The sequence below is a fragment of the Hypomesus nipponensis genome, chromosome 15 (assembly GCF_054491055.1).
Source record: "Hypomesus nipponensis isolate SF chromosome 15, ASM5449105v1, whole genome shotgun sequence".
Lineage (NCBI taxonomy): Eukaryota > Metazoa > Chordata > Actinopteri > Osmeriformes > Osmeridae > Hypomesus > Hypomesus nipponensis.
This window is the reverse complement of record NC_140375.1, coordinates 9,724,731-9,752,048: the sequence shown is the minus strand read 5'-3', so window position 1 is coordinate 9,752,048 and position 27,318 is coordinate 9,724,731. Positions and strand designations below refer to the sequence as shown.

Genomic DNA, 27,318 nt, shown 5'->3' with positions numbered 1-27,318 from the left:
GGTCTAGCTTGAATTTGCGTTGCCTGTCTGTGGAACGGAACGTTAGTGGAATGGCTATGGCTTAAGTCTAAGTTGACGTTTACCCAAGTGAGACTTATAGGTGTTACGCGACTTGCGTTAGGGACGTTGATGGAACACCCCCCAGTAGTAGGGTAAACTTCTAGAATTGTTGATGATACCAGAGAATGTCTAATATGTATAATATAATAGCCTTAAACAGTCTCTGGTGATACCCTGGGAGCACGCAATCTGAGCATTTGCGTCATTGCGTCATTGCATTAACCCCCCACCCCCACGCCCCCATCCCCAGATGATTGTTTGGGGTCGGGAACAGAAGACAGGGGACATGCTGATGGAGATGAGACATAAATATGGAAATATGACAGTTAGCTAGAGTTTTTACTGTAGCACTGTGGATGCGCTGTTTTTTTGTAAGGTTGAAGCGTGGTGTTCATGAGGACTTAAAGTTAAAGTCTTTTTTCCCTCAATTAGGTAGCAAGGAAGGTTAGTGTGTGAGTTGGAGGGGGTCTGTTGCTGGATTTGGAGAAGGAAAACAACATGGCCGCGGTGGAGCTAGAATGGATCCCTGAGACACTGTACAACACTGCAATATCAGCAGTGGTGGATAATTACAGTCGATCGCGAAGGGACATTCGCTCCCTTCCTGAAAATATACAGTTTGATGTGTACTATAAGGTAAGTATCGTCACTCTCTGAATCAAAGTTGCCACAACTTGCCTTATTGAATAATGTGTTTACTATTGAAGCACTATCGAGCTAAAGTTATAGCTCATAGGTTCCAGTTACAGCATAGAGGCTGGCTGCTTGTTGACTGTTACTCTCCTCAACCAGTTCCTTAACATTAGTATTGTCAAGGCTGTTTATTATAGACAAAAGGCCAAACAATATACGTGTTTTATGTTGCATTTACGGTATGATTGGCCACCTAACCAGCAAGCTAGCTAATTTGGTAAAATAATAGGGGGGGGGGGACTTTGCTAACTCTGCTCAAGCAAGATATAAAACTTTGTTTTAACGGCGTTATTAACCATTTAACTATTGTATTATTTTACTGAAGTCAGCAGCTTTAGCTAACTAAGTTCATATTTATAGTACATTGTAGCACATTGTTAGCTCAAGCTATAGCTCAAGCTATAAGTTTGTATAGCCTACCTAACCAGGGTTTTGCCAAGCCATTTTCCTAGGGGGTGTAGTTGAATTTCACCACACCCTGGCCTTTCACACACTTTCATGGTCTATGTGGGAGATGTGTTATTTTCGAATTTGGCAGTATATAGTTTGACTGTCTGCCAATGACGTAGGAATAACATATTTCACCATTTATGTTTCTGTCATGAGTCTGTGCACAGCAAGAGTCATCATATTTACAGTCCATGTGGCACCTGTAACCATTTTAGGATGGCTAGCTGTGTGTACTGTACAATATAAATTAGTGATGTTAGTCAGTGATTGATTATGCTTACCAATCAACAATAATCAGATTGATAATTACCGTGAAATGTGACCTATATAGGCCTCTATTCCAAATCAATAGCATCTGATTCATATTTTAGCTCCAGCATACATATGTTTTAACTTTCTATTCAACATGACATTGTTTCAGTTACCAATGTTCTGTCATAGATAAAAGGAAAATCTGACTGAATGTTTTATAAATACCTTTAGTGACTAATGATTATTTTGCCTCAGCAATGTTGCCTGTCAACAGCTTTGTCTGTTCAATGCACAACAGTGGGCATTGTATACAGATGCCTCAATATACCCCAAATGATAGCTAGATAAAAGCCCTAGCTGAAGCTATAATAATCTTTTTCTCATCCAAGCTTTGATCAGTTCTCTATTGATCTCTGATCTGATGATCAATTAAATCTAAGATCTCTATCTCTCGCTTTCAGCTTTACCAGCAAGGCAGGCTCTGTCAGCTGGGAGGGGAGTTCTGCGAGCTGGAGGTCTTTGCCAAAGTCCTGCGTGCCTCAGACAAAAGGTAGGACATCATGGGTCAGGGCCAAGGGAGTCAGCTCACACCACACCGAGCAACAGAATCTCACCCCATGTTTCCTCCCAAGTGGTTACTACCACAAAGCAATTCAGTGCCACTGTGAGCACAAACATGTACATGAGCAGTTTGGGAGGGATGCCTGTTCTGTTTTTGATGGAACTACTGACATCATATAAAGTACTGAACAATTAGTTATTTATTGACATTCTGTTTTCCCTTTAATCACACACACACTGTTCTCTGTCCTCTTGTGACATCATGTGAGCAAAGGTGAACGTAGACACGCTGTACTGAGTGGGATGTGGCTCAACAAGTGCTGTGTGAATGTGAGTGGGAGATAGTAAGTGTGCTTTGAATGGATATGAATGAGCATGTGTCTTTGGTGAAGAGATCACATGATCACATCTTAAGATCACCTACTAGGCGTCCCTTTTTAGTCTAATCTTTTGTCAAAAAAGGTTTTGGTAAGTATTCACAAAACTTGCGGGTGATGTGACACTCAAGTGTTTTGGGGAAATTGACCGTCTTGGCCTTGTTATCCCTTCACTGCTTGTACCTCTACCACAGTATAAGTACCCCTTTTTGTTTCCTTGCTTTGGCTTTCACACTTCCTACCATGTAAATTGACAGTTTGCTTGATTGACTTGATCAATAGTCTTAGTCTTGTGATAGTTTGCAGCACTAAGCACCACTGGTAGTACATCTTGTCAGTGTTTTAAAACAAATGTAAGAATACTTGATTAAGGAATGGGCTCTGTGGGACCTTCTATGTTCCCAATAAATCTGATAACACTATCTTGTTGAACAAGTTGCAAAACTAGGACAATAGGTAAGATATTTTTACCGGAAACGTCTTACCTATTGTATGTTTACGGTTCAGTTGATTGGAAATTTGACAGACTTCTTGGGGAATTCTTTTTAGCAGTGATTGTGAACCAGACAAACAGACTGACTCTGTCCATCTTTGTGTGCTTCTCTCGATCTTGTCGGCAGACATCTCTTGCACCATTGCTTCCAGGCTCTGATGGACCACGGCGTGAAGGTGGCCTCTGTGCTGGCCAACTCCTTCAGCAGACGCTGCTCCTACATCACAGAGTCCGATGACCATGTCAAGGAGAAGGCTATCCAGTTTGGCTTTGTTTTGGGTAAGTCGAGAAATGGGAAAGGGCGTCTTTGACATCACGCTTGTTTTTGGAACATTGAGCAGTTATGCAATTTGGGTGAACGGTCAGGCAGGGAAGGCCATGTCAGTTTGATTTGACTTTGTATTTTGTATTTTCTTGGGGGGGGGGGTACTGAGGTGTTTCTAGAAGCAAATGTCCTGCTTGTTCTTCAGGTGGCTTCTTGTCGGATGCAGGCTGGTATGGTGAAGCAGAGAAGGTGTTCCTGTCATGCCTGCAGCTGTGTATGTTCCATGATAAGGTCCTTCACTGGTACCGTGCCGTTGAGTGTTGTGTCAGGTCAGTCAAGGTGTTCACAATCCTATAGTGGTGGTATAGCACAATGTAAGCTTTATTTAAGTGCCCCAATTTTTCCTTTGTGTTGGTATAATATATCATACAAGGCTTGAACTATTCCTTCCTTACTGCAAATTCATGATGACTTGATTTTTAAGGTGATTTCTGCAACACTGTAGTTTAATTAAAAACGAATTGTAGTTAGAAGGCTTATGCCCACTCTTTGCCAGAGTTCTCATGCCAAACCCCTTCCCATGTTCTCTGTGACTTCCTGGTTTTCTCAGGTTACTCCATGTCCGCAACGGCAACTGCAAATACTACCTGGGAGAGGAGACTTTCAAGCTGGCTCAGTCGTACATGGATAAACTGTCCAAACACGGCCACCGGGCCAACAAGGCAGCACTGTATGGAGAGCTGTGTGCCTTACTCTTTGCCAAGAGCCACTATGACGAGGTAGAACATTGCTGCGGGTGACTCGGCCCTGCTCTGAAATGCAGTTTATCAGAATGTCTTCTTGAGATATTCATTTGAAATAACGTGGCCATCCTCTCTTATGTTTCAGGCCTACCGGTGGTGTATAGAGGCCATGAAGGAGATCACTCCAGGCCTGCCTGTTAAAGTAGTGGTAGATGTCCTCAGACAAGCCTCAAAGGTAGGTTGAATGAGATCGAGATGTTATTCCGGTGTTGTGAAATATGACAATAGATGTTGCTAGGCACTTTTTGCTCAAGTACGTTTGTACTGCTCATGCTGGGAGAAGATCCCTTGACTAGGAGAAACGGTTACAGCTGTGTGACAGGTGTCTGACTAAGGATACAACAGAGTCAGCCCATACAGTGTGATTGTTCAGTCCGGTCATTGTTTCTGGGGGCATACAAACAAAGAGACTGGTGACTCATGGTGTTCGCTTATCTGTCTCTAAAGGCGTGTGTGGTGAAGAGGGAGTTCAGGAAAGCAGAACAGCTGATCAAACATGCTGTATTTCTGGCGAGGTAGGAGAGATGGCTTGTTCCTGGTTTCATTTTAACATTAATCAAACTATTGTAACTTAGATGTCTTCATATTTTGAACTGTTGTCTGTTTCAGGGAAAATTTCGGACACAAGCATCCTAAATACTCCGACACTCTTCTAGACTATGGATTTTACTTATTAAATGTTGATAATATCTGTCAATCGGTTGCCATTTACCAGGTGGGTTTATCAACAGCATTATATTTGTGTTATTTTGTGATTTGTCATATTTAAGGACCTTTGGAAGTAATCCTAACAGATATATAAAATAAATATATTTTCCCCCACCTCAGACGGCCTTGGATATTCGGCAGTCCGTTTTCGGGGGAAAGAACATCCACGTAGCGACGGCGCACGAGGACCTAGCCTACTCCTCCTACGTACACCAGTACAGCTCTGGGAAATTCGACAATGCGCTGTGAGTACCTTGCCGCTGCTATTCCTGGCCTGACCCGCTAATTACATTACTGTGATGGGTTCCCTGTCAGACATCGCAGAAGATGATGAATCGTGGTCTTTGCTATGTTCATACTTTAGCTTTTACTCTAATAGCATTTGGCGTTTGGGGTTATGCTTTGGGTGGGTGCCATTTTATTTTGAAGGATAGCAGTGAAGTGCATGGAATACTGAGGGGTTTTCTGAGTATTGGTCAAAAACACATCAGTACTTGAGTAAATAGTAGAGTAATAGAGGTGAAAGGACATAAACAATATCATTGAGGCAATAGTGTACTGTACAACCGTCCTCTACCAGTCTGTGAAATTTATTTATTTCTAGTTGGCAAAGCTTTCAAATGTCAAAGTCCTAGACTAGTCACACCATCTACCTAACCTTTTTAGGCCATAAATATTCTTGGAATTTGTTATTCTTGCTTTGTGGTTTTCAGAGGTAATAGTGCCTTACTCAAGCATGTGTGTCTTCTCTGTGGGTCTGTCTATAGCTTCCATGCTGAACGTGCCATAGACATCATAACTCACATCCTCCCAGAGGACCATCTTCTGCTTGCCTCCTCCAAGAGGGTCAAAGGTAACCTGCTACTGGTGCAATGTTACACACGGTCACAACTCTGTTTGTCTGTCTGGCACAGGAATAAATGAAGCAAGAAGCGATATTTTTGGTGCAGCTGTGTGTTTGTATGTGTGTGTAATGAGGGATTAAGGTGTGTCATGTTATGCCAGGTTGCTTTCCCTTGTCTTGTCCAAAGAAATTCAGTGCCCAGTCTGACCCTGTGTTGTTCTGTGTATCTGACAATAAAAGACTTGAATTTGAACTTGATCAAAAGGAACAAAGAAATTCTACTTAATCCATTTTAGGAAAATACAAGTTTTATTGTATTTTTTTAATTATTTGCTCAGAGAATGAGCACTGTCTTAGATCTGTCTGGCAGAGAAATGTTAGTTCAGAGAGCTTTTCCCCTCTTCTCAGACCGTGTGGAACGCTTTCTACGTGTCCCCAGTTTCCTGCGATTTTCCATTCGGCTTTCTGCACAATTTTTGACCTGGTTAAAGGTCATGTAATATATCAGTACAAAGTTAGCAAGCTACAACCATAATTATTGTTCCACCTCCTCCCTCTGTCTTATGTGACCCGGCGGTGGCCCAGCCTACCTGGCAGACTGCTCTGGCAGTCAGTACAAAGAGTAGGCCTGTTCCTGCTGCGAGGCAGGAGAATGCTTGCAGGAGCTTTTCTTCTGGCACTGAAGAGGATTCAGTCATGGTGTTTTCATCCTTTTCCGCGGTCTGTTGATGTCGCTCGTTGTTGGTGACAAGACTTTCTCCTGTCTTTTGGTGGGATTTGTCTGTGGTCATGGGGCGTACCAAAGTCGTGTTCAGGAAGCGGAGGAAGTCATATAGGTCAGGATCCATATCGATAGTTTCCATTTTGATGGGGACTTTGGCAGCCCTGTCCACTATGGAAGGCTTCAGCTCGTTTGTTAGGATGTAGATATCAGAAGTGTTTTGGGTCAGTGAACGATTGAAGGTTGAGACCAGGGCTGATCTGGTCCTCTGAGGAATCTTTGTTTCAGTAAGAAGGCTTGTCTGAGAGTGAAAGTGGTCAAAGTCAAAGGTCAGGTGATTTGCTCTTGATGGTGTGGCAGCCAAGTGTATGGTCCCCACAGACGGGGTTTGGTTGTCTGTGAGGGCCATCAGGTCTGGAGGCTCGGTTTTTATCACACCCAGTAAAAGGGCGACCGTCACCAGAGTAAAACATTGAGAAGCCATTGTGTGAAATCTTCAGATAAAATTAAAGTGACTGCAATGCAGTGTGTTATATACATGTTTGAGGATGTTATCATGGAAACTATCCTTATGTCACAGTCACATCCGGAATCTCTGAAAACTCAGTATTCTATTTTCTCAACTCATTTTTGACGAGTGTTCCACATGGAGTAGGTTACACAGTTAATGGAGAGGGAATTTGAAACGAATGCTATTATTTTACTGCATAGCTTTTATTTATTTTAATGGTTGCTTGTGTCCATTTTAATAAAACAATGTAATTTAATCACTGAAAAACACTTCAAATTTTGAACCTAACACGTCACTCAATGTCTTTACTGCCCTAACTTTGATCATCTTGTACTAGAGCACATTTTACCTCCAGATTAATTATTCTGCCATTCCTCTTTACCTTACAGTATTACGAAAGTCACAGCTTATTGTCACTATTAAATAACACTCTAAACATATTACTTGGAATACACATCCAGTGTGTGTGTGAATATGCATGACTACTCTTGTCCCAGAACGAGAAATAAATAACTATACAATCTGTGGTGTGTCTGTATCTGTGTTTTAATATGCTGACAAGCGCATACAGATGTGTGGGCGTGTATAAGAGAGAGATGTGTAACTTGTATTGTTATTTCTTCTTTATCCCCCAGCTCTGATCCTGGAGGAGATAGCCATTGACTGCCACAACAAGGAGACGGAGGAGCGTCTGCTGCAGGAGGCCCACGACCTTCACCTCTCCTCCCTGCAGCTGGCCAAGAAGGCCTTTGGAGAGTTCAACGTCCAGACCGCCAAGCACTACGGCAACCTGGGGCGTCTCTACCAGTCAATGAGGAAGTTCAAGGTCAGACTACAGCCAGACGCCCCTTTTTAGGTCATAGACAAGGCCGTAGTTTCCTTGCTGCTTGATCGTTAATCTGACCAGACGTGTAAATGAGTTACCACTGTGTGGAGAGAACCGCAGCTATGTTTTAACCTTTAACCTGTTTTAACCTTTCCAAAGATACAAATGTTTATAGATGGGATTCGACACATAAAAAATGGTTTGATAAAAATCTAAATTAAGAAATAAAGTTGAGTCATACCATAAAGCAGAATGCATGCACCAATATACAGTAGCCTATCTGCAATTACGAATACATATTGAAATAAAGCCATGGACTAAGCTTGTTTAAAGAACTATATATATATATATATATATATATATAAAATGTATTTATTTATTTTAAAAAAGGAGGCTGAGGAGATGCACATAAAGGCTATCCAGATCAAGGAGCAGCTGCTGGGCCAGGAGGACTACGAGGTAGCTCTGTCTGTGGGACACCTGGCCTCCCTCTACAACTACGACATGAACCAGTACGAGGATGCAGAGAGGCTCTACCTGCGCTCCATCGCTATTGGTAAGAGATGTGCATGAAAACACAGACCATGAGCGTGTTAGGTGTTTGTTTTGTGCCATACGGGTAGGCTAAGGCCTAACGCGGTATTGTCTTGACCAAGAAATGCAGTCTGGTTCAATTGAGCCATTTTTCAGTCCTCTTGATCAGTCCTCTTGATCTTTACATCACTAACTTTGAGACGTTTATTGTTAGTGTATTTTGATTACGTTTTCATTTGTTTTTGCACTTTTGACTGAGCACATATAGTGTGTTTTTATGTTTTGCTTACATTCACCTTTTGGTCTCGTTCAGGCAAGAAGCTGTTTGGGGAGGGCTACAGTGGCCTGGAGTATGACTACCGTGGACTGATCAAGCTTTACAACTCAGTGGCGAACTATGAGAAAGTGTTTGAGTACCACAATGTGCTGTCCAATTGGAACCGACTGAGGGACAGGCAGTTTGCTGTGGCCGATGCCCTCGAGGATGTCAACACCTCCCCTCAACAGACCCAGGAAGTGGTGCAGGCTTTCTTATTGGCCCAGAGCCTTGGACCAACTCGCCCATGTCTTGGCTGAAGGACATGGACATGCACATAAACTAAACACACATACATATATAAATGCTACAACACACACTAACACAGAATCTACAGCCTCACATGCCACCTCTCCTGGCATTACCAATTCTATTTTGGCATCTTGTTTTGGACAAACCTACATATACAAAACAAAGTTAAATACACACCTAGTCAGGTACATGCATACATGTGGCAGCGTGCAACGTTGATGGGACCTTCAATCCGCCTGCTTTTACCAGTCCGGAGAGCCTGCTATTTATTTGACTATTTTCAACCGAAGGAGTAAGAGAGCTCTTGGGAAGACAAAAAGACGATGGCATTCTTCACAGGCCTCTTTTTATTCTTGGTTAGGACATTTTTGGTTTCTGAAACAAGTGCAGCTGACCAGACTGTCAGGTCCTACACCCTCTGAGACAAGACATGCCATGAAATACCCAATGTGCTTTTTTGCCATGGCCTGTCATATATACTCTGTGACCTCTGGACCACACACACAACACTACTAGCTATATTTTAACCACTGTGGGAGACATGGGATGACAACAGAAGTTCCACATGCTTTTGGTTACTTGTACAGTAAAACTATGTTGGTTTCATCTGAGCAGTTCATAGCGTTAAAAAAAACTTTCCAGTCCTTCAAAAAGTATTTGTGGTCGTTAAATATGGCCTCTTATGACGTCCTGGAAAATAAAGAATTACTTTTTACACAATTCAGCACAGTAATTGTAATCAGTGAATTGATTTGGACCAGTGGAATTATTGTGACAAGATACATACCGGCTTTGGAGTTTTTTTCTTCGATTTGATAATGCCTTTAAGCTTAGTACTGACAGTTTAATTTAAATGCCAATAATTTATATGCAAAGTCTGTGAAATGTAGCCCTGTTTAAACTTTGAAGAGGTATGCGCCAAATGATTTGGGACTAAAATTGGTCGTTAGGGCATGGATGGAACCATGGGGGGAGGAGTGGGCGGGTGTAGTGTCCTGAAGAGCCAGCAGTTTTTAATTCACCACTTGTCTATAAGTGTGCTGTTCTTGCACGCTGGTGTGTGCATTTGTGCTGGCCATCAGTATACATTGAGCTTTGTGTGATCCAGGGCTATGTTGATGGATACCAGCCTTACACAAGTCTATCTGTGTGTGTCAGATATTCACTCAGCGGACCCGTGCAAAAGTGCTGTACTACATCATTATTCTGAAAAAAACACTGAAATTGGGGACTGAGGATGTATGTATCTCTGACTGATACGTGTGACTTCTCTGTGCACTTGACCCTAAATCAATATTTTTCTTTTACAATCTGTCACTGAAATTAGTTTTTTCTTTTCTGAATCCTTTTCTCAGCATCTCTGTATTTGTGCAACTTTATATTAAGTTCTGCCTCAATCAAATGTTGCAAAAAAAGGTTATTTAGAAAATGGTCTTGTTCAAGCATGGAGTTTTTGTCACAGTGCTCTTACATTTACGTTACATTATGTCACAACTTTCTTCACACTGTGAAGTTAGCATTGTGCTTTTTTGTGTTAACCAGAGGGAAAAAAAGTCTGCCTTGCTCTCGCCTCAGTGCTACAATGGACTGCTCTGTGCTTTGTCGCTCGACAGCAGTTGGACATCCCCTCTGCGGTGTGTTTGTCTCTGCAGCGCTAGATTGCTGACTCCTCCACCTAGTCCCAGCTGATGTCCAAGCCTTAGCCCTTAAAGGACGCTCAGCTCCACCATAACGCTCTTCTCCCTGGCACCCTTGCATACTCCTGATATGCCCCAGCTCTAACTGCAACCACTGGCTGACTGTTAAAGAACATAACATAGATTCTGGGAAAAACACAACTGCCAAGGATGTTTTACTGTAGTTGGCTGAAAATGCTACTTCTAGGCCATTCTCCTTAAAAGCGACTGACTGACCCCACCATCTGTCTAGAACTGTGTTGGAACTGGCTTCCAAATGGCTTGCAGATACGAATGTTACCTTTCGAATGTAGCAAGGCAACTCAATGGGGACGTTTGAATGTGACAATAAAATGGCGATCAGCTTTGAGACCGATGTGAGAAAGGGAATAGGGACTACTATGTCACAGGGGACCACCTTGCAAACAAATATGGATAAGCGGATGATGCTAAATAAAGCTGTGATCTCTCCAACACTGGATGTGTATTCCTCTTTTTGAGTTATGTTATGCATTGTGGTATTTCTGATGAAAAGAACTGATGAAACAGAGTGGAAAGAGCATGGCAAACATATCCAGCAAGGTATCACAAGGACTTGGAGTAGCAGTGGGTGACACTGTCAAGATCAGGGTGTGGAAGAAGAGAATATTGTTTTGACAGTAATGCTTTCAAAATATTTTGGAGTGATCTCATTACAGGTAGCAGTCATATGACTGCTAGTAAAAAGTACTATGACATTCCTCTAATGTGTCATCCCACAGGTAGATTTTCAGATCATGTCAAACTGCTCCTATTTTCTTATTATAAGGAAGGATGACAGCAGATATTGAACATGGAATCATATACGGTGGTATGGTGATTAATTTCTGACACATTAAGGCACAAATGTATCCACCCACATGCATCTTTCATCCTGGTCTATTATTTATGCACACACATGTTAAGCATTGATAATTATGTATTAATTATAATATATTCATAAATATGTAATTTACTGTCATAAAGAAATACATATATTAAACATTCTTAATCCCATACTGAAAAACTAAAGGCCAGAAAGGACTGGTCCTCAACACAAACTAAATCACTCAGTACTTCATAACTTTATTGGTCCAATATAATTTAATAAATACAATTAAATGATCAGCACATTGAAAACATTGCTTAACCAAAGTCCTTCCCCTAGATGAAATAATTTGCGGTTACATTGAAGTAACTCTTGCTTTTAGGTTCCTACACTAGTCCACTTAGGTCATTGTAAGGTATTAGACTCGCATCACGTTCAAACGTTTTTTTTTAATATCCAACCAACAGCAGTAGTTATATACTATAAGCATTGTGTTTTCTCTTTGTGTTTTCCTACACATAAATAATAATTTATAACACTGGATACCAGCATGAGTACATTTTATCATAAGTATTCCCAAGAAGAAATCCATAGGAGCAAAACACCATGTGTCTCGCAGTTAAATATCGACTAACCCTTTGCATTCACAAGAAAGGCCAGACTAATTTAACTTATGAGTGAATATATAGCGTAATGTCCACTAGGAACCTGAAGGTAGAATAGTGCCTGTGTAGTTGACCTGTAGGGTCAGTCTTAGGGTTGACAGCCTCAATCCCTTTCACTCCTTTTTCTCCTCCGCCTCATCTTTGGTAAGGTACATTATGTGAGACCATATACTCCACATCTAAGAAAGATAGAAAGATTACAAAGTTGCCATACGACCAAACACGACCAGCAAGATGATCCTTAGTGCCTACAGGGATCACAGAATGCATCAGTGTTTTTTTTCCAGACAAGCATCTTTCTAATTCCAGCATGCAGCAGTCTGGTACCTCCACGGACAGACCCAAGAGCCTCCCCAGAGTCAGGAACACTGTCCCAAAAGCCTGGAGCCAGGGAGGAAAACAGAGGGAGTAGGAAAGGACCCCCCACTGAAGACCATAGAGCCACAGGGGTAGGCCATGAACACCTCCAATCACCCACATTCCAAGGGGTGTCCAAAAGCCTAGGAACAAAGTATTTAGTTTCTTAGTGTACGTCACCATATCTTTCTTTAGAACTACTAGCAATGCAATCTATTGTTGCTTTTAATAACAATGTTAGGGAAATAAAACACAATTTGCCATGATGGCCTGTATCCAACTTGGGCTGTCTGCGAAGCTGCTCTTCCAATGGGCACCTCTGGAGTTGTGGTTACATACAAGCACACACCACTCGACTGTAGACACCAGCCAACCACACTACAACAATGAAAAGAGATATACTAATAGAATATAAAAGGAGAAAGATATACTAAATATTGGACAGGCATTGAAAGTATGTTCATCACCATTGTTATTACCTTAAAAACCATAGTCCACAACATCCCCCTGCCAAGATTATCTACAACTACGTCCAACCAGGCTCCAAACCTGGAGATCTGTCCAAGCCTCCTAGCAACCCAACCATCAAAACCTGAAACATAATAAATAAATAAAAATGACTCTTATGTTCAAGCAAATAGTGAATGTTAACATTTGTTGTTTTATTTTATGAAAACGACAATTTAAAAGAACTACGGAAATATGCGTATTGTTACTTACCATCCAGAATGACAGAGGTTGAGTAGAGGAAGAGGAAAACAGATGGTTGGTCGGGGACGGTTGCAGCAGCAAATATAAGGGCAACTCGAACATAACCTGTATGATCAAAATATATTAGTCTATATATATTAGAGTTCAAATATTTTATAATTAATATATATATAAATTATAATTATATATATATTCCAAAATGTCTGCCTTATGTCTCAATTATTAAAGATCTAGAGTTTTTGTAATAGTTTGTGTTCATCTCGATTATAAGCAACACCGGTAATTACCATTAATGTTAACATTAATGTAGTTCTAGGCTAGTTGGGATACCCTCTGACCCTCACTTCCTCCATGTGCGATACTAATCCATTTGGGACAATCATGTTAGCTGTGATAAAGCAAAAAAAATTGAGCGACAGAGGATCTGTGCTACTTAAAGACAATACTTTGCACAAATTAATTTATCTCACCGATAATGTTAGGCCAATATAGCAAAACCTCTAGTCCCATTCCAGTTATTTATAACCTGTCCTTGCTGTTGTAAATGACCTACCTAAAATGTTATAAATTCGATAACAACTTAATCATTCAGCAAATATTAGACGCAACACTGTCCCAACCGTATTATGTCTATGGTCCCAATAGCTCCAACCCAACGCGCACTTCACTCAAGTTCCCGATGTTCCGGAGAATTCAGTTCCCCTATTCCCCCTTACGCGTGCGCAAAATCATGACGTTTCTCACACCGGAACTAAGATGATGCAACGTGACAGCGACCTCTAGGCAACAATGGTGAAAATAGCTGTGCACTACACTACACCAGAGCATGTTTAATATAGATATATATATCCAGAGCCATAGAAAAAGATTTTACTTTTCTATGGCTCTGGATATATCCAATATATCCTTATACAGGATCTGACTACACAATGAAATCGAATGAATCGAAATCCGAATCTTACGTATATTTTCTGAAGTCATATTTAAAAACTGTAATTAAATCGAGACGTGTTTCTTGTTATGATCGTCTCTTCATACAGCAGAGGGAGCTACGTCCACAGAAAACGTTTAACAAGGCGACAAATCACTATCTCCCAGTTTAAATTGTGTTTCTACAATGCAATGCGGAGTGCAATTCACAATCTATTAAATGTGGAAAGTTAACCTTTTGTCTAAATGTGTCTAACCATTATGTCACTGATCCAACGTGTTAGTAATTTTCTGTTGTGGAACCATAGAGTTAATATAACGGTGTGGAACGGTCTGTGTTTCGGGATTCACAAACAAGTTGATCAGGTGACTTGTGGTACTCTAGTCACGTGACTAGCATGGAGGCGTCGGCGACAAGAAGCGTCATTCGTTGAAAACACAGCAACAAGACTCATAGAAACTAGCTGCTGCATACGGAACGGATTTCACAAGAAACGAACTGGGCAACAGGCTTCCCTTCGTCACTGAACATTTAATTTCTCTCATCGCCATGAAATGAGGGCAACATGGGGGCCAAAGAGTCAAGGATAGGTTTCCTGTCGTATGAAGAGGCCGTCAAGAGAGGTAAAAGCGTGGGTTCGCTTTAATCCATCATGTTAGCTACTGTACCTAACCTAGATGAACAGTATACTGTAGTCTAGTTTTCAGGACAGCTGAAGCTAACGGTAGCTAGCTTGGCTACCCACATGACTAACGCAGGTTGTATAGCCAGCCACAGTATAGTAGTGGCTAACTGACAAGGTTATTCGGCAAATTGTTATTTGATTATAAATAGGGAAATGTAAGAGAGAAAGCACATCCTGTTGAACCAGAACATCTAGCAACTAGTCATAGTCTGAAATATATATCATTTTGAATTAATAACCTGACAATTGGCTATCTACTGTACTTAATAGCTGAATGACAACCTAGTGCTAAGTACAGTAAGAGGCTTGCATTAAAATATAATTGCTAGAATTGTTAGAGATACATTGTTAACATTCCATCTTGTGGTTGAAATAACACAAAACGGTCTTATGTTTTAGTTACATGGCTAGCGTTACCCCTTTAATTGAGTTCGCCGAATCCGCTATTTGATCTAAAACTGGGTACTATACTATAGACTTCTATTAGCTAGTTGTTGGCGAACCAGTTAAGTGACTGTCAACCTATTTATCTAAGACATCAACACCACCACCTGTCTGCCAAAGTCCATTTCCTCTGTCTCTTAACTTGGAAGGTATAAACGGAGGGTGCAATACCAGCTGGTGACATGTATTTGTTTCTGGTGCTTTAGTCTGAATCCGCTCTGTCAGTGACCCAAGACTTCGAAGGCTAACATATTTGTGCCGTTTTGCAAGCAGTCTTTTAACCTGGCATTGTGAACATACAGTATAAAGGCAGTGTCAGTAATGTTGTTGAGACGTCCTTTGTCATATTTGCTGAAATGAACTTCACATCCTGATAGCAACCAATACATCTAAAGGTTTGATAGTAAAATGTATACATTCAGATATCTGTGGGCATAACATGTCGTAATATACACAACCAATCATTAAGGTCTGACCGGCACTTAATGATTAGACAGTATTCAGACCGAATGCAATAATTGGACGGGTTACTTGTCTGTGTTCAGGTTCATGTGTTTTGGAGGGGGTGGGATATAATTGCTAGTTTTGAAAAACGTACAAACCCTGCCTTTAAGCTAACAGGAAGCACTATTTCATATAGCCATGGTACTTTGGTTCCTGCAGTTTCAACTGGACTTTGGCTACTTAGATGCCGATGTTTTACACTGAGTTGTGTGTCATCTTTTTAGTTTTGGTATTTCCAATTTCTGTTTTTTTTTTTAATGTCCGAATATATTTTAATCAAGACGGTTCTGGTATCTTAGATCACTGGGTTTATATTGCAGAAAGTGAATTATGCAATCAATGAAGGCAATCAAAGAGGTTTTTTGTAATGCTTTGGACATCTCCATCTGAAAAAGTAATAGTGAAATCTCTTCCATGTTTTTTTAGTTAGCTTAAGAAAAGCTGGACTTAAATAGCCGATCTTAGACTGGACCATCCTGATTTCAGAATAATCAGGTTTTCTATATTGTTAGTGAGCATTTTGTTTATAATTTTGTGTCTTCTATCACACTATCACTCTATCACTCTCACTGACTGTAAGCATTCTACTTCTGAATACAGTTCCCTCTCTCGTTCTCATTACCACATGTGACCAAGCACACCGGGCCCACGGAATTAACAAACCAAATATCTTGCTGATCACATGATTGTGTTCCATGTCACAGCTGAAATGAGCAGAGAGATGTCAACAGAGATTACATGGCAGTTCTTAGAAAGATTAGGACCGTGTGGCACACGGTGTATGTCAACAAACAGCACATCCTTAATATTGTAGCCCAGGAGTCATTGTCATTCTCTGCCTTAGGATGTCTCCATTGCTTTACACCTAAATTAATCAACCATCTCAAAAAACCTGTAGTCCATGGTAGTTGGCCAGTAATGATGTACAGTAAAACATTACATATTTTAGGTTGTTGGTGTAGGCTGTAACCTATTTCTTGTTGCTAGGAAGGTGGTGAGGGGAGTTCCACTTTGTCTTCCCACATGAGTAACACTGTCATTGTGGTAATCATGACACCCTGCATATTGCAATTTGCACTATTGTATCCTTCTCTTTGCATCTGATTCTGATTATCTCAGTAGGTTTGGAACATGGCAAAGAAGAACACTCCAGTGCCCCCTGCCTCAGCCATGTGGCTAGGCTAGTGCAGATCAGTCCTTTTAAATCAGTTATGACTGGCATATTAAAGATTTACAGACACAGATTAGAACAGTTTGTTAGCTCTGGTGATTGTTGTTGACTATCTTTTCTCTGTGGTGGTACTCTGTTGTCCCATTTAAGTTACTCCGAAGGGTTAGGCTATAATTATGTGTCTGAGCACTTGAGTGGTTTGACGTTTGAACTGAGAACATTTAGACCTCGAGTTTTGTGTGGTCCCACATGAAAATCTTTCAGTGTCACTCCATTAACGAACCACCTTCAGTCATGTTTGGGCACTGACCATGTTCCCTCACCTGACATGCAGCCACTACCTGGAACTGGCACCTGTTAGTCGCAGTGTCTGCAGGGCTTATCTCTTTCCTTGTTCCTCAATAAATAAGCACACTCGCCCAATGCTTTGCGTGAAGCAACACCTTCCTGTACCTGCCCTTCCAGTCTGTGGTGGCTTAGGACATATTTGCCTACTGCTGTCGCCAAGGCTTTCATATAATACTGGCATTTGGATTTTGTGTAGATTGTGTGTCTGGTGGTGGTGGGGTTGGGGGGGGCAGGTACAGTTTAGCTCGGTGGTAGAGTATTTGACAAGAGACCAAGAGATTGCAGGATTGAATCTCTAAAAGTGATAGCTAAATGACACAATGTTAAGTGAACTTTGCATAGGCTATTTGGTAAGAGAGTCATTCACAGTAGGTGGACTGATATCATTGTCCTTCAGCAGGAGTCATGTAGCCTTCAAGTAATGTTAAGGCACAGTCCTTGCTGTGTCCTTGCGATGAGTCATTGGCAATGCACAGGCTCTTTTATCTGGTCTGAAAAGATACGGTCTGACACACAGATCATGGTTCACCTGCTCACTTGCCTGGACAGAGTGTAGGCTGGAAAGGAAGCATAATGACAGGGTATGGCACTTGAACTTATGTGACCTATCAAAGCTAGACTACATGCAGGCATAGACACTGCTCTCCAGTGTTTTATTTCAGCCTAGCCTCGCTGTCCATTTCAGTCTACCAGGCCTGTGTTATTTCAGGGTAACATGGCAAGCTGCATTGATAGAGTTGCCGTGGGAGAGCGTGCCTGGTGTCTGCCTCTGTCGCTTTCATTATGGAGCGTGTGGACTGTTGTGTAGACGGACGTGTGCTTACACACACTTCTTGTGTGACTGCGCGGATGTGGTAAACACTGTGTTGCAGCTGAGTGACTTTGTGTTTGTGTGTGTGCGCGCATGTGCCCATGTAAAGAAGTCCTTTGGTCAATTGTGAAGAATCAGATCCATTGTTTATCCAGTGCTGAATGGTAGCTTTTGCAAAAAACTAGCCCAATGTCTCAGAATTACGACCATTACGTCACATCATCACAATACAATCAGTGTCCTATATTCTGAATTGGCTTTGTTTTTGTTGGTTCTTTCACTTAATTGCAAACATGTTTCTATTATCTTGTGAAGACATAAATCATAGGTCTGTTCTTAAACTGTCACTCATTCCTAGGTCTATATAAAGGAGTAGGAATTACATGTTATTTGCCAGATATAGAATTGCAAAAGCCTTAATAAAATCATGATTGTAGCTCAATCCAAAATCATTTTCTAAGTAGCAACCTTATTCTCAGTAGGCCTTTACAGTTTGCAGTTATTCTGCTCAGAATAGCCTAGTAGATACAATATGGTGTAAAAGCCAAAGCAACACCATAACGTCTTGTTGAACTTTGTACTTGACAAGTTCAGTGCATCAGAAACTGAGAACAAAGCAAATGGACATTAAACTTAACCTACATATGACACACCATGCCCTTCCCCCAACACTAGCATGTGGACTATGGTCCAATGATTGAAGGTTGTGTTATGGATCAGCTGTCAGTTGCAGTGCTGATGGAGGCACCAGCAGAAGCTATTTATTTAGTGCAGTGTCACTGTTGAGATTGAGTGAGACCGGGTTCACCAGGGTGACGTGCATGGAACACAGTCAAGATGATGACCTCTCAAATGCTACAGCAAGATCAATTGCCATTATTTATATTGCTTACAATTACATTAGAAACCTTGTAGTACCCAATCTTGAAATGTTTTTGCATTGTCAGGCAGTATATCATTAATTGATCGATTTCACCACTTCAAGCGTTTACACTATTTGACGATGACACAGAAGTTGAAACCAAGAATACTCTCCCCATTTAGCAAAAGGGAAGGCTGGGTTCAGTTTCTAGTTGACCAGCACTGCCCTTTCCTTTTGTAATGGACCTAAATACTTTCGAAAGAGAAAAGTGAAAGAAAGCAAGCTTATGTACATTTATTATATTTATTATTATACTATTTATTCATTTTTGTATACCCCCACTCCCCTTTCCCCGGGAGTGTATGGTCTAGTTGTGAGTGGTAAATGTTAATGGGAGAGAGAGATTGACTGTCTACCCTACCATGTCGGAGCACTATGGTCAATTCTTGGAAGGAGAGATGGGTAGTGTGTGCACATGTATGAGTATTGAGTATTATGAGTAGCATTGATCTGTGCTCTTGAGTGTGGCAAATAAGTAGTTATGATTTTTCTTCCTAGGTTAGGTGGAGGTATGTCGCTAGGACTATACACTGACTGTGTATAGTATATTTATAAGTAAGGTTGTAGGTGTATAATTCTGGACTTCTTAGCTGTTAGAACTTGTGAGCTTGAGAGCTTTTGGGTTTTAATTCCAGTCACACGCACAGACTATTACATCCTGATATATGACACCAGAGTTGACCCAGTGTAATAACTTGGGTTTAACCCAAGTTGAATTAGTATGAGAACGAATGTGTTTGATGTAGACTACTGCTGCCGCTATCCTCTAAGTCTTGACAAATGTCTGCTGATGGAGACTCCATAGGGTCGGGAGAGATTGAAGCAAAAAGCACTGTGTGTGTAAGGGGAGGGAGGGAATCACAGTTCAATGACTTCTTGTGTGTGTGTGTGTGTAAACTGGCAAGAGTACTAAGCACTGTGTGTGCGCACACTGAGTCCAGCGTCCTGCCTGCAGTCGTAAGTCACCTGCCTTAACTGGAGCAGGGACAAGTATGGAGGTGTGGATGACCTTTCTAGCAGCCCTGCAATGGTACCTCCCTCAACACAGGCCCTATAGTGGTGGATGTTACTGCCTACACTGGCCTCTCATCGACATCTCTTTATGTTTAGCCTCTAATTTGACCCTCTCTGTCTTCCTCTTCTTTTTTCATACCCTTCTATTTTCTTCTTTCATCTTTTTATTATTCCCCCCCCCCCCCTCTCTCTCTCTCTCTCTCTCTCTCTCTCTCTCTCTCTCTCTCTCTCACCCTTCCCTCTTTCCCTTCTGTCTCTCTCAAGTTACTGATGTGGAACTCAAACGATTGAAGGATGCCTTCAAGAGGACCAGTGGCCTGTCCTGCTACATGACCCAGCAATGCTTCTACCGAGAAGTTCTTGGAGATGGGGTCCCACCTAAGGTTACAGAGGTAAGGTGTGCCCACATTCACACACCCTCAGCAACACTTTGAAGGCTCATACCAGCCTCCCCTTTATTAGCTCTCACTCTCTCAAGTACCCTCGTTCTGCAGCTAGGAACCCCATTGCACTTTGAGTCTGTCTGACTTTGTCTGCTTGTCTGTCTTTCCGTCTTTGTTTGTGGCCTAGGGCAACCCTCTACAATGCGAGTAAATCACTCACATTTGTGACCAAACTTCACGCTGGGCGACTAAAAATTATCTTTAATTAGCCAATGAATAGTAAATTGTTCCATTTCACTCGCCTGTGACTGAGTTAGAGGCAAATAATACGTTTAGCGCAGATTTCAATGACGCATCGTCTCACAAAAAGATCGACTTGTATTTACGGCACTGGTCACGCACAAAGAGATGGATGGAAACAAGCTATCCTACAATTCCAGTCTGAGCAGAAAACGCTTAATACTTTTTTTTTTTTATCAACAATTAAACAATTTAAGATTAAGCCTACTGTCCCTTGTTTAGTTTATTATTGCTCTGCTAATCAGCTCTGCCAACAGCAAAAGAGCCTTCAGTGCACAAAAGAGAATACAATCAGATGTCCGCAGCGGCCTCACATCCTCACGCTTTTCAGACCTGATTCTTGTTTCAACAGAAGGCCCAGAGCTTCAGCAGTAGGCCTATAAACCATTGTCAGCACTAGAGAGGTGGCTGAAGTCAAGTAGCAAGAGAGAGACATTTGCTAAAAAAATTGTAGATTAAATCCATATGCAACATAAAGAATAATTCAGACAGATAATGTACTTGCATTGTTCATGCATTTCATGTTAAAAGTCTGACGAGTAAAATAGAAAATGTACTAGCCAATGGCGACTCAAGCTTCATTGTGTCCGTAAAGGGTTGACCTAGGGTCAAACAACAGGCTGTCATTCAGATCAAAAGGCTGACTATCAGTTCCCATGAATCAGAACTCCAAAACCTGATACACCAGAGTACACAGAAGACTTAAACACTACAATGGCACTGTGCAAGCTGTGGGATGAGTCAAACAGTATAGGCTAGAGGCTGGATTCTAGATCCACATTCAGCCAGACAATGTTAAGAAATAGAGCTTCTAATCCCGGCCTCAGAGATCTGTGTTGCATGGTTTCTCTTCTTCACCAAAGTTTGTACATTACATTGATGTTTTATTTTGCTTTTATCTCAAGCAACATACAAATATAAAAAGTATAGCAGAAGGTCACTATTCAGAAGGGCACAAGTTCTAACAGTATTTTCTGTGATCATAGTCAAGGCACGGCCTGTATAACTAGTTATATCACTAAATTTGTCTTTGAATATATTTTTGTTTTTTCTGACTAGAGGTTTTGCTCACAAGCTATCATACAGACAATATATGCCTTAATAAAGAACAACGCTTAAAAGTGTACTTGATTGATCTCAGCGATCATTTAAAGGCCCACAATACCAATACCAATTTCCACAAAGTTGACAACCTCCATCTGCTAAACTGCATAAACACTGTTTACTAATCCCTGCAGTCTCATTCTTCCTTTCTTCATCTTGTCTCTCATTCTGTCCCTTAATGCCCTTCTCTGTCTGTTTTGACTTTCCTTCTTTTTCTCATCCCTCATCCTCTCTCTGTCTCTCTCCCTTTACTTCCTTCTGAGCCGGTTGCCATGGGAGCAGTTAGCCAAGACGATGATTCTAAAACGGCAAACGGCAAGAGCCAGAGAGTTCAAAGGAGTCTAGAGTCTCAATTAGTCCAAGATGTGAACCTGGCTATACTGATGGCAAAATTGGCATTGTAATCTCTGTCCATACAAAACCCTATCTAATCGTGTCGGATTTTAAATGTTTCGTTTTTTCCTCAAGAACTGATGTAAAGATGAAAGGGAGGGTGGAATGGTGGCGTTGAGATAATGATTTCCCTCATTAGAACATCAGATATGGGGCCTTCTGTTTTAAAATGGGACTGGCTTTATAAACGGCCTCAAAACTTTTGAGCTGCACAAAAAATGCCTGTCTTGACTATCCTTCTTTAATGAAATGAGGAAGAGATTAGTATTTTCTTTGTTCAATTTCAAGACCTTCAATTTCTATTTATTTTCTCTTAGATTGTTCTCTGTGGAAAAAGTACTCTAAAATACTTAGTTCTATCTAGAACCTGAATAGGCATCAGGTTCTAGAATCAATAAACGTTCCATTTGGACCAACAATAGACATAAATAAAAATTACTTTGACCTTGAAATAGTTTTTTTTAACAATATAAGTGAATTCAAAGTGGAAGTGAGAAGTCATTGAAAAGTAGAGCTATTAGCATAGAATTCCCATGACTTGCAAGAGGAATCTTGATGGGGTCATGTAACACACTATTGTTCCTTATGTTTGTCAAAGCTTTATTTAGCGGTTTGATGTTCAGCATTTCTAGTTCCACTTTACCCTGCCCTTGCTTTCTGCTCTTGGTTCTGCCCAGTTATTCAAACACATTTTTTTCTGTGGTCAACAATTGTGTTTAATGGGCTGCTCTAAATCATTTGTCACATTATTAGTGGTGTTCTATTGTGTTTTCTTGTTGACTGTTGTTCATCAGGCAACATTACTAGTTGAGTTCCTCAGAGCTATAAGTTTACTCTGCAATACTCACACAAGCAATATAAAAACTCAACTCTAGGATAGCTAAAGAAAGCATAACATAACTTGGGCAATATAGTGCAATCCAGAACTATTAAAAACATATTTTAATTATAAAGGATGCAGTTGTCTGTGGGGTGATGCTAACTCAAGTTCAAGCAAGGTTTATGAAATGAAGGGGAACTGCACAGGGTGGAATTGGCAAACTTTCCCTTTACATCAATCAAATTTTATTAATGGGCCCTGACTAAACGAGTTATGAGTTTAGTAGTCAAACAACATTACTAGTTCCTCATAAATATTTTTTTTTTAACAAGACTCTGTAGACAACTTAATTGCAAACAGCAGTTTCCCAGGAGTCTAGAGAGCGTTCAGATGTTCAGGTATTATTTTTTACTTTTAGCAGCATGGCAGCAAGTCAAATTCACTCAGTGAAATTGAAAGTGCCACTCAAACAGTTATAATGCTGTTAAATTCTATGGGCTATCAGCCATTCCTCTCAGCTCCGGCAGGTTTATTTTTAGATGCTCCTTTCTTCAATAAAGAATGGTATTTTAGAGAGAAACATACATGCGCACAGACTGTGTGTAGCCTATGCTAATGAATATTTGTATGTTTCAGTGTGGTGGAACTGAGAGAGATATATTCCTTTTGATGTTGATTTGGATGTGTGAGAGAGAAGGAGCTCCATGTGCTGTGCATGACAGATCAGAAGAATAGTCAGATTTTCTAGAAGTGTGTGTGTGCATGTGTGTGTGTGTGTGTGTGTGTGTGTGTGTGTTTGAGCTCTGCTTCTATATACAGTGTGTGGGTGCAGTGAGTGTGTCAGTTTATCTTGTGGTACTAGGCATAGGGTTGTGCATAGTGAATAATTCTTAAAGATGCTGTAAAGCAGAACTGTAAATGAGTCGTAAGTTCATCACACCACAGAAGAACGTGTTGTTAACCACCCATCCAAATTCAAATGAAAAAAAACATAACATTTAACAAGTATGTTAAATTAGGCTTTGAGATAGTGAGAAAATCAGCAGTCTTCTCTGCTTGAGACTGGGGGGGGGGTGTTGCCTGAAGGAGCTGAAGCTCGAATTTAGCAACAACTAGCTAAATCAATTGCAGATATCAGAACAGACTTACCTACCTGCAGTCTCTGAGAGTTTGATGTGTTAATTAGTTTGTCTTTTTACCAGCCGAGTAACAGAATGCATTCTGTGATCTGACGTAGATAGGTGGCTGTGACGTAGATAGGTTCGGTTTTGACCCAGAGCACACACACTCACATACATAACCACGGAGGGGGGTAAAATACCGGACCTAGACTGTGTCCATCATCAGACTTTGACAGCTAGGAGGAGCCCTCTCCACCCCTGGGACCACACTATACCGCACCATAATGGTCATTAGTAGGGGTGTAACAATATATCGTGGAACAATATATCACAATACAACATTTTATAATATGTATCGTAGAGTTATGGCAATATTTTTACAATACGACGTCTGTTTGATCCTATTGGTTGACTTACCATTACGCAACCTACTCTGCGCCTGCGTCCTGCGTGCATTCATTGCATTCGCATAAATCGCTTGAACTGAGTTAACTAAATTGTATGTACAACAAAGAAATTATTGAAATGTTTTGGAAATAAATCTGTTAAGTGAATTTCAGTTTAATTTAAAATGTTGTTCAAAATATCATTATACGTATTGGATTGTACACACAATATCGTGATACGTATCAAATCATGAGCTGAGTGTATCGTTACACCCCTAGTGATTAGTGGGACCTATGGGCCAGGCTGGTGCACACCTGCAGGATGGACGTAGAGGTAGTGTTGCTTAACTATTCATCAGTGCAGGTAGGCTAGTGCAAAGCAACCTCACGGGACACGTCCTCCCATAGACCTGTTATGGACTGTTGGAGACTCTTAAGGTTCAAGGTAGGGGTGTAACAATACACTCAGCTCACGATTCGATACGTATCACAATACTGGGTGTACGATACAATACGTATCACAATATTTTTTACAAAATTTGTTATGAAACAAATTCAATTAAAATATTTTCTCCAAAACATTAAACATTTCCAATAATTGTCTTTGTTGTACATACAATTTAGTTCTCGCAGTTCAAGAGATTTCTGTAAATGCACGCATGACGCGGGTGCAGAGTAGGTTGCGGGCTGGTAGCTCAACCAATAGGATCAAACAGACGTCATATTGTAAAAATATTGCCATAACTCTATGATACATATTGTTAACATTTTGTATTGCAATATATTGTTACACCCCTAGTTCAAGGTCATGGGAACTGATTGTCAACCTTTTGATCAGAATGACAGCCTGTTGTTTAGTCCATTGATTATTTAAACTAGGCTTGGCTGTCCTGCATGTCTACCGCAAAAGCAGTTTGTCTGTAGACAGTGAATGGATCCATACATATTGCATGAATTTGTGTCATGTCAAGCGCTGGAGTGACCTCATCCAAATAGCAATCCATTTATTACCAGTTTGCTTTATGTAGGGTAGCAGTGTCCCCTAAATAAGTGGGAAAAGCTGTATTAAAAATGACACATTTCAGCAGTCTGTATAATTTTTTTGTTTGTTAGTTTTTTGTTGAGCCATTTCCAGAAGTAATGTATTTCGAAAGTTCTGGCTGTCAAGTTCAGGTGAAATGTGTCCGGCAGCAAAACGATTAAGCGGCTAGGATAACACTCTGACATCCTCCACTTCTCCTTCTGCCGCTCGCTCTTTTTAGATTCCTGTCTCTGCCCAGCTCCTCTGACTTCCTTTCACATTTGCTTCCATTCATCTTGATCATTTGCTTTCTCTCTCTCCGTCTTGTGCTCCAGTTCTGTCTCTGGATTTCTCCCCCCCCCCCCCCCTTAACCCCCCCAAGTTTGTCTGTCAATATCTCAACGTAAACACATACTTTATGGACCATATTGACATCGTATGTACTCACCTTGATTGAGGCATGAAGGTGGAAGAATGTATTTAGGATTTCACAGCTTTAACTGATCCCAAAATAAACATTGTGCTTGTGTACATGCTCCACACACTGTAAGAGCGAACACATGCTCATCACATCAGTTTCTCATCTTCACACGCTAGCCTAGAGTGAAGCACACTGTCTAGCCCTGCAGTTGGTCGACGGATACCTTGTGGCTTTAGCAAATACTAGAATTTCCAGTATTCTTAGTTCCTGGAAAGGAGCATGCGGTGTTGGAAGGCCAGGAGGAAGGTCATAACTGGAGCTTGGCAAATGTTGTCACACTGCTTCTCACTCACGCTGTCATATGTCAGACATCTTCCATCCTTTTACACAACCGTCTTGTCTCCTCTGTGCTCTTCTCTGGCTTTTCTGCTCAAAGAGCGGTGAGTTGGCCCGTGTCTGGTAGCAGTCGAGTATAGCATGGACTTGTCGACAAAGCACCACTCCGTACGACTTCACCTCACAATTGTAATGCAATGGATGTAGCCTCAATGGTGGAAATGTAGCTTGCTAGCGACACTGCACCACCATGGTTGTAACCTCCAGTTAGAACATGCTATGCTAAGATAGCGTTAGTTCATTTTCTGGGTTAAATGCTTTTCACTGTAAAACTGCAAACAGTCGTACAAAGGGATTGCATACAAAGGTTACACAGTCTGTAAAAATATGCAGTAATGTGAACCAGATATATATCGTTCCATTGGTTCTACGTTTATTAAATACCATTAAATCCCATTTGTTGTCATTTTGATTGGTTGATCAAGTGCTGACCAAACCATAACCATAATATACATAGATGGAATCAAGAATTGAACCTTGTCTGTTGTCCGTCTCTCACTTGTCCCTCCAGGTAATCTACAACTCTTTTGGAGGCACCTCCAAGGGTCTGCACTTTAACAACCTCATCGTAGGTCTGGTTCTACTGACACGAGGACGAGATGAAGAGAAGGCCAAGTGTAAGTCTATACCCTCCCAATTTCTTTGCCTGCTATTTTTCCCCTCTATCTCTTCCTCCCCCCTCGATTTATACATATTTGCTTTAACGTGTCAATTAACTTGATTAAATGTTTAAATTGAATGATTGACGTGAACTCACTGCTCTCAGCTCCAGTGAACCACTTATTCCAGGGCTGAACGGCCCTCATTCTCCCCTTATTGGCTTTACACAACGCCACAAACACTGACAGATGTCTAGTGACAATCTCTTCCACTCCTTCCTGTCCTCCCTACATCTCCTCGTCTGAGTGATGGTTTGTGATGCTGCAGTGGAGAGACAAGGCCATGACTAGAACAGACCTGCCTCTGTTACTGCCACTCAGTCTGCCTGCCTCTGATAAGACAGGCCCTGCCAGAATTAACTGTGTGTGTGTTGATCCCCTCAGACCTCTTCAGCCTCTTCGCCAGCGAGTCAGGCGGCTACGCGGCACGTGACGACATGGAGACCATGCTACGGGCCGTGGACGGGGAAGTCCCTCCCTCCCTCAGGAAGTGCTTCAGCGAGGTCAGCCCCGCCCCTCACAGAGCAGCCAGTCAGTCACCCATCAGACGCTCTGATGGACG

The 27,318-nt window shown here is 41.3% G+C and overlaps 3 protein-coding genes across 6 annotated transcripts in view; 2 read left to right on the top strand and 1 right to left on the bottom strand.

The window, feature by feature from the left end:
- The first annotated feature begins 305 nt into the window (after positions 1 to 305).
- On the top strand, positions 306 to 10,818 carry appbp2 (amyloid beta precursor protein (cytoplasmic tail) binding protein 2). The gene is made up of 13 exons (XM_084674821.1): positions 306 to 696; positions 1,917 to 2,005; positions 3,014 to 3,165; positions 3,357 to 3,480; positions 3,762 to 3,930; positions 4,040 to 4,129; positions 4,402 to 4,469; positions 4,564 to 4,669; positions 4,783 to 4,907; positions 5,430 to 5,515; positions 7,374 to 7,564; positions 7,955 to 8,120; positions 8,412 to 10,818. The coding sequence occupies exons 1-13, from the start codon at positions 559 to 561 to the stop codon at positions 8,672 to 8,674; spliced, it is 1,767 nt and encodes a 588-aa protein (XP_084530947.1). The 5' UTR covers positions 306 to 558; the 3' UTR covers positions 8,675 to 10,818.
- A 608-nt stretch (positions 10,819 to 11,426) lies between these two features.
- Positions 11,427 to 13,628, bottom strand: LOC146257442 (uncharacterized). Of its 2 annotated transcripts, XM_084674562.1 has the most exons (6): positions 13,393 to 13,628; positions 12,932 to 13,027; positions 12,691 to 12,803; positions 12,466 to 12,589; positions 12,182 to 12,354; positions 11,427 to 12,033 (listed from the first exon to the last, which is right to left on the bottom strand). In XM_084674562.1, the coding sequence occupies exons 1-6, from the start codon at positions 13,430 to 13,432 to the stop codon at positions 11,968 to 11,970; spliced, it is 612 nt and encodes a 203-aa protein (XP_084530688.1). In that variant the 5' UTR covers positions 13,433 to 13,628; the 3' UTR covers positions 11,427 to 11,967. The 2 variants fall into 2 exon arrangements, with proteins under 2 accessions (XP_084530688.1, XP_084530687.1); XM_084674561.1 differs by having other exon boundaries at positions 11,427 to 12,354.
- A 649-nt stretch (positions 13,629 to 14,277) lies between these two features.
- Positions 14,278 to 27,318, top strand: part of usp32 (ubiquitin specific peptidase 32) — a 37,612-nt gene continuing 24,571 nt past the window's right edge. For 2 of the 3 annotated variants that reach the window (XM_084674073.1, XM_084674075.1), the window contains exons 1-4: positions 14,278 to 14,476; positions 20,017 to 20,144; positions 26,609 to 26,714; positions 27,141 to 27,259. In XM_084674073.1, coding sequence (XP_084530199.1) covers positions 14,419 to 14,476; positions 20,017 to 20,144; positions 26,609 to 26,714; positions 27,141 to 27,259 — 411 coding nt within the window. In that variant the 5' untranslated portion in view covers positions 14,278 to 14,418. The remainder of the gene's footprint in view (positions 14,477 to 20,016; positions 20,145 to 26,608; positions 26,715 to 27,140; positions 27,260 to 27,318) is intronic. The other variant, XM_084674074.1, reaches the window with a different exon arrangement.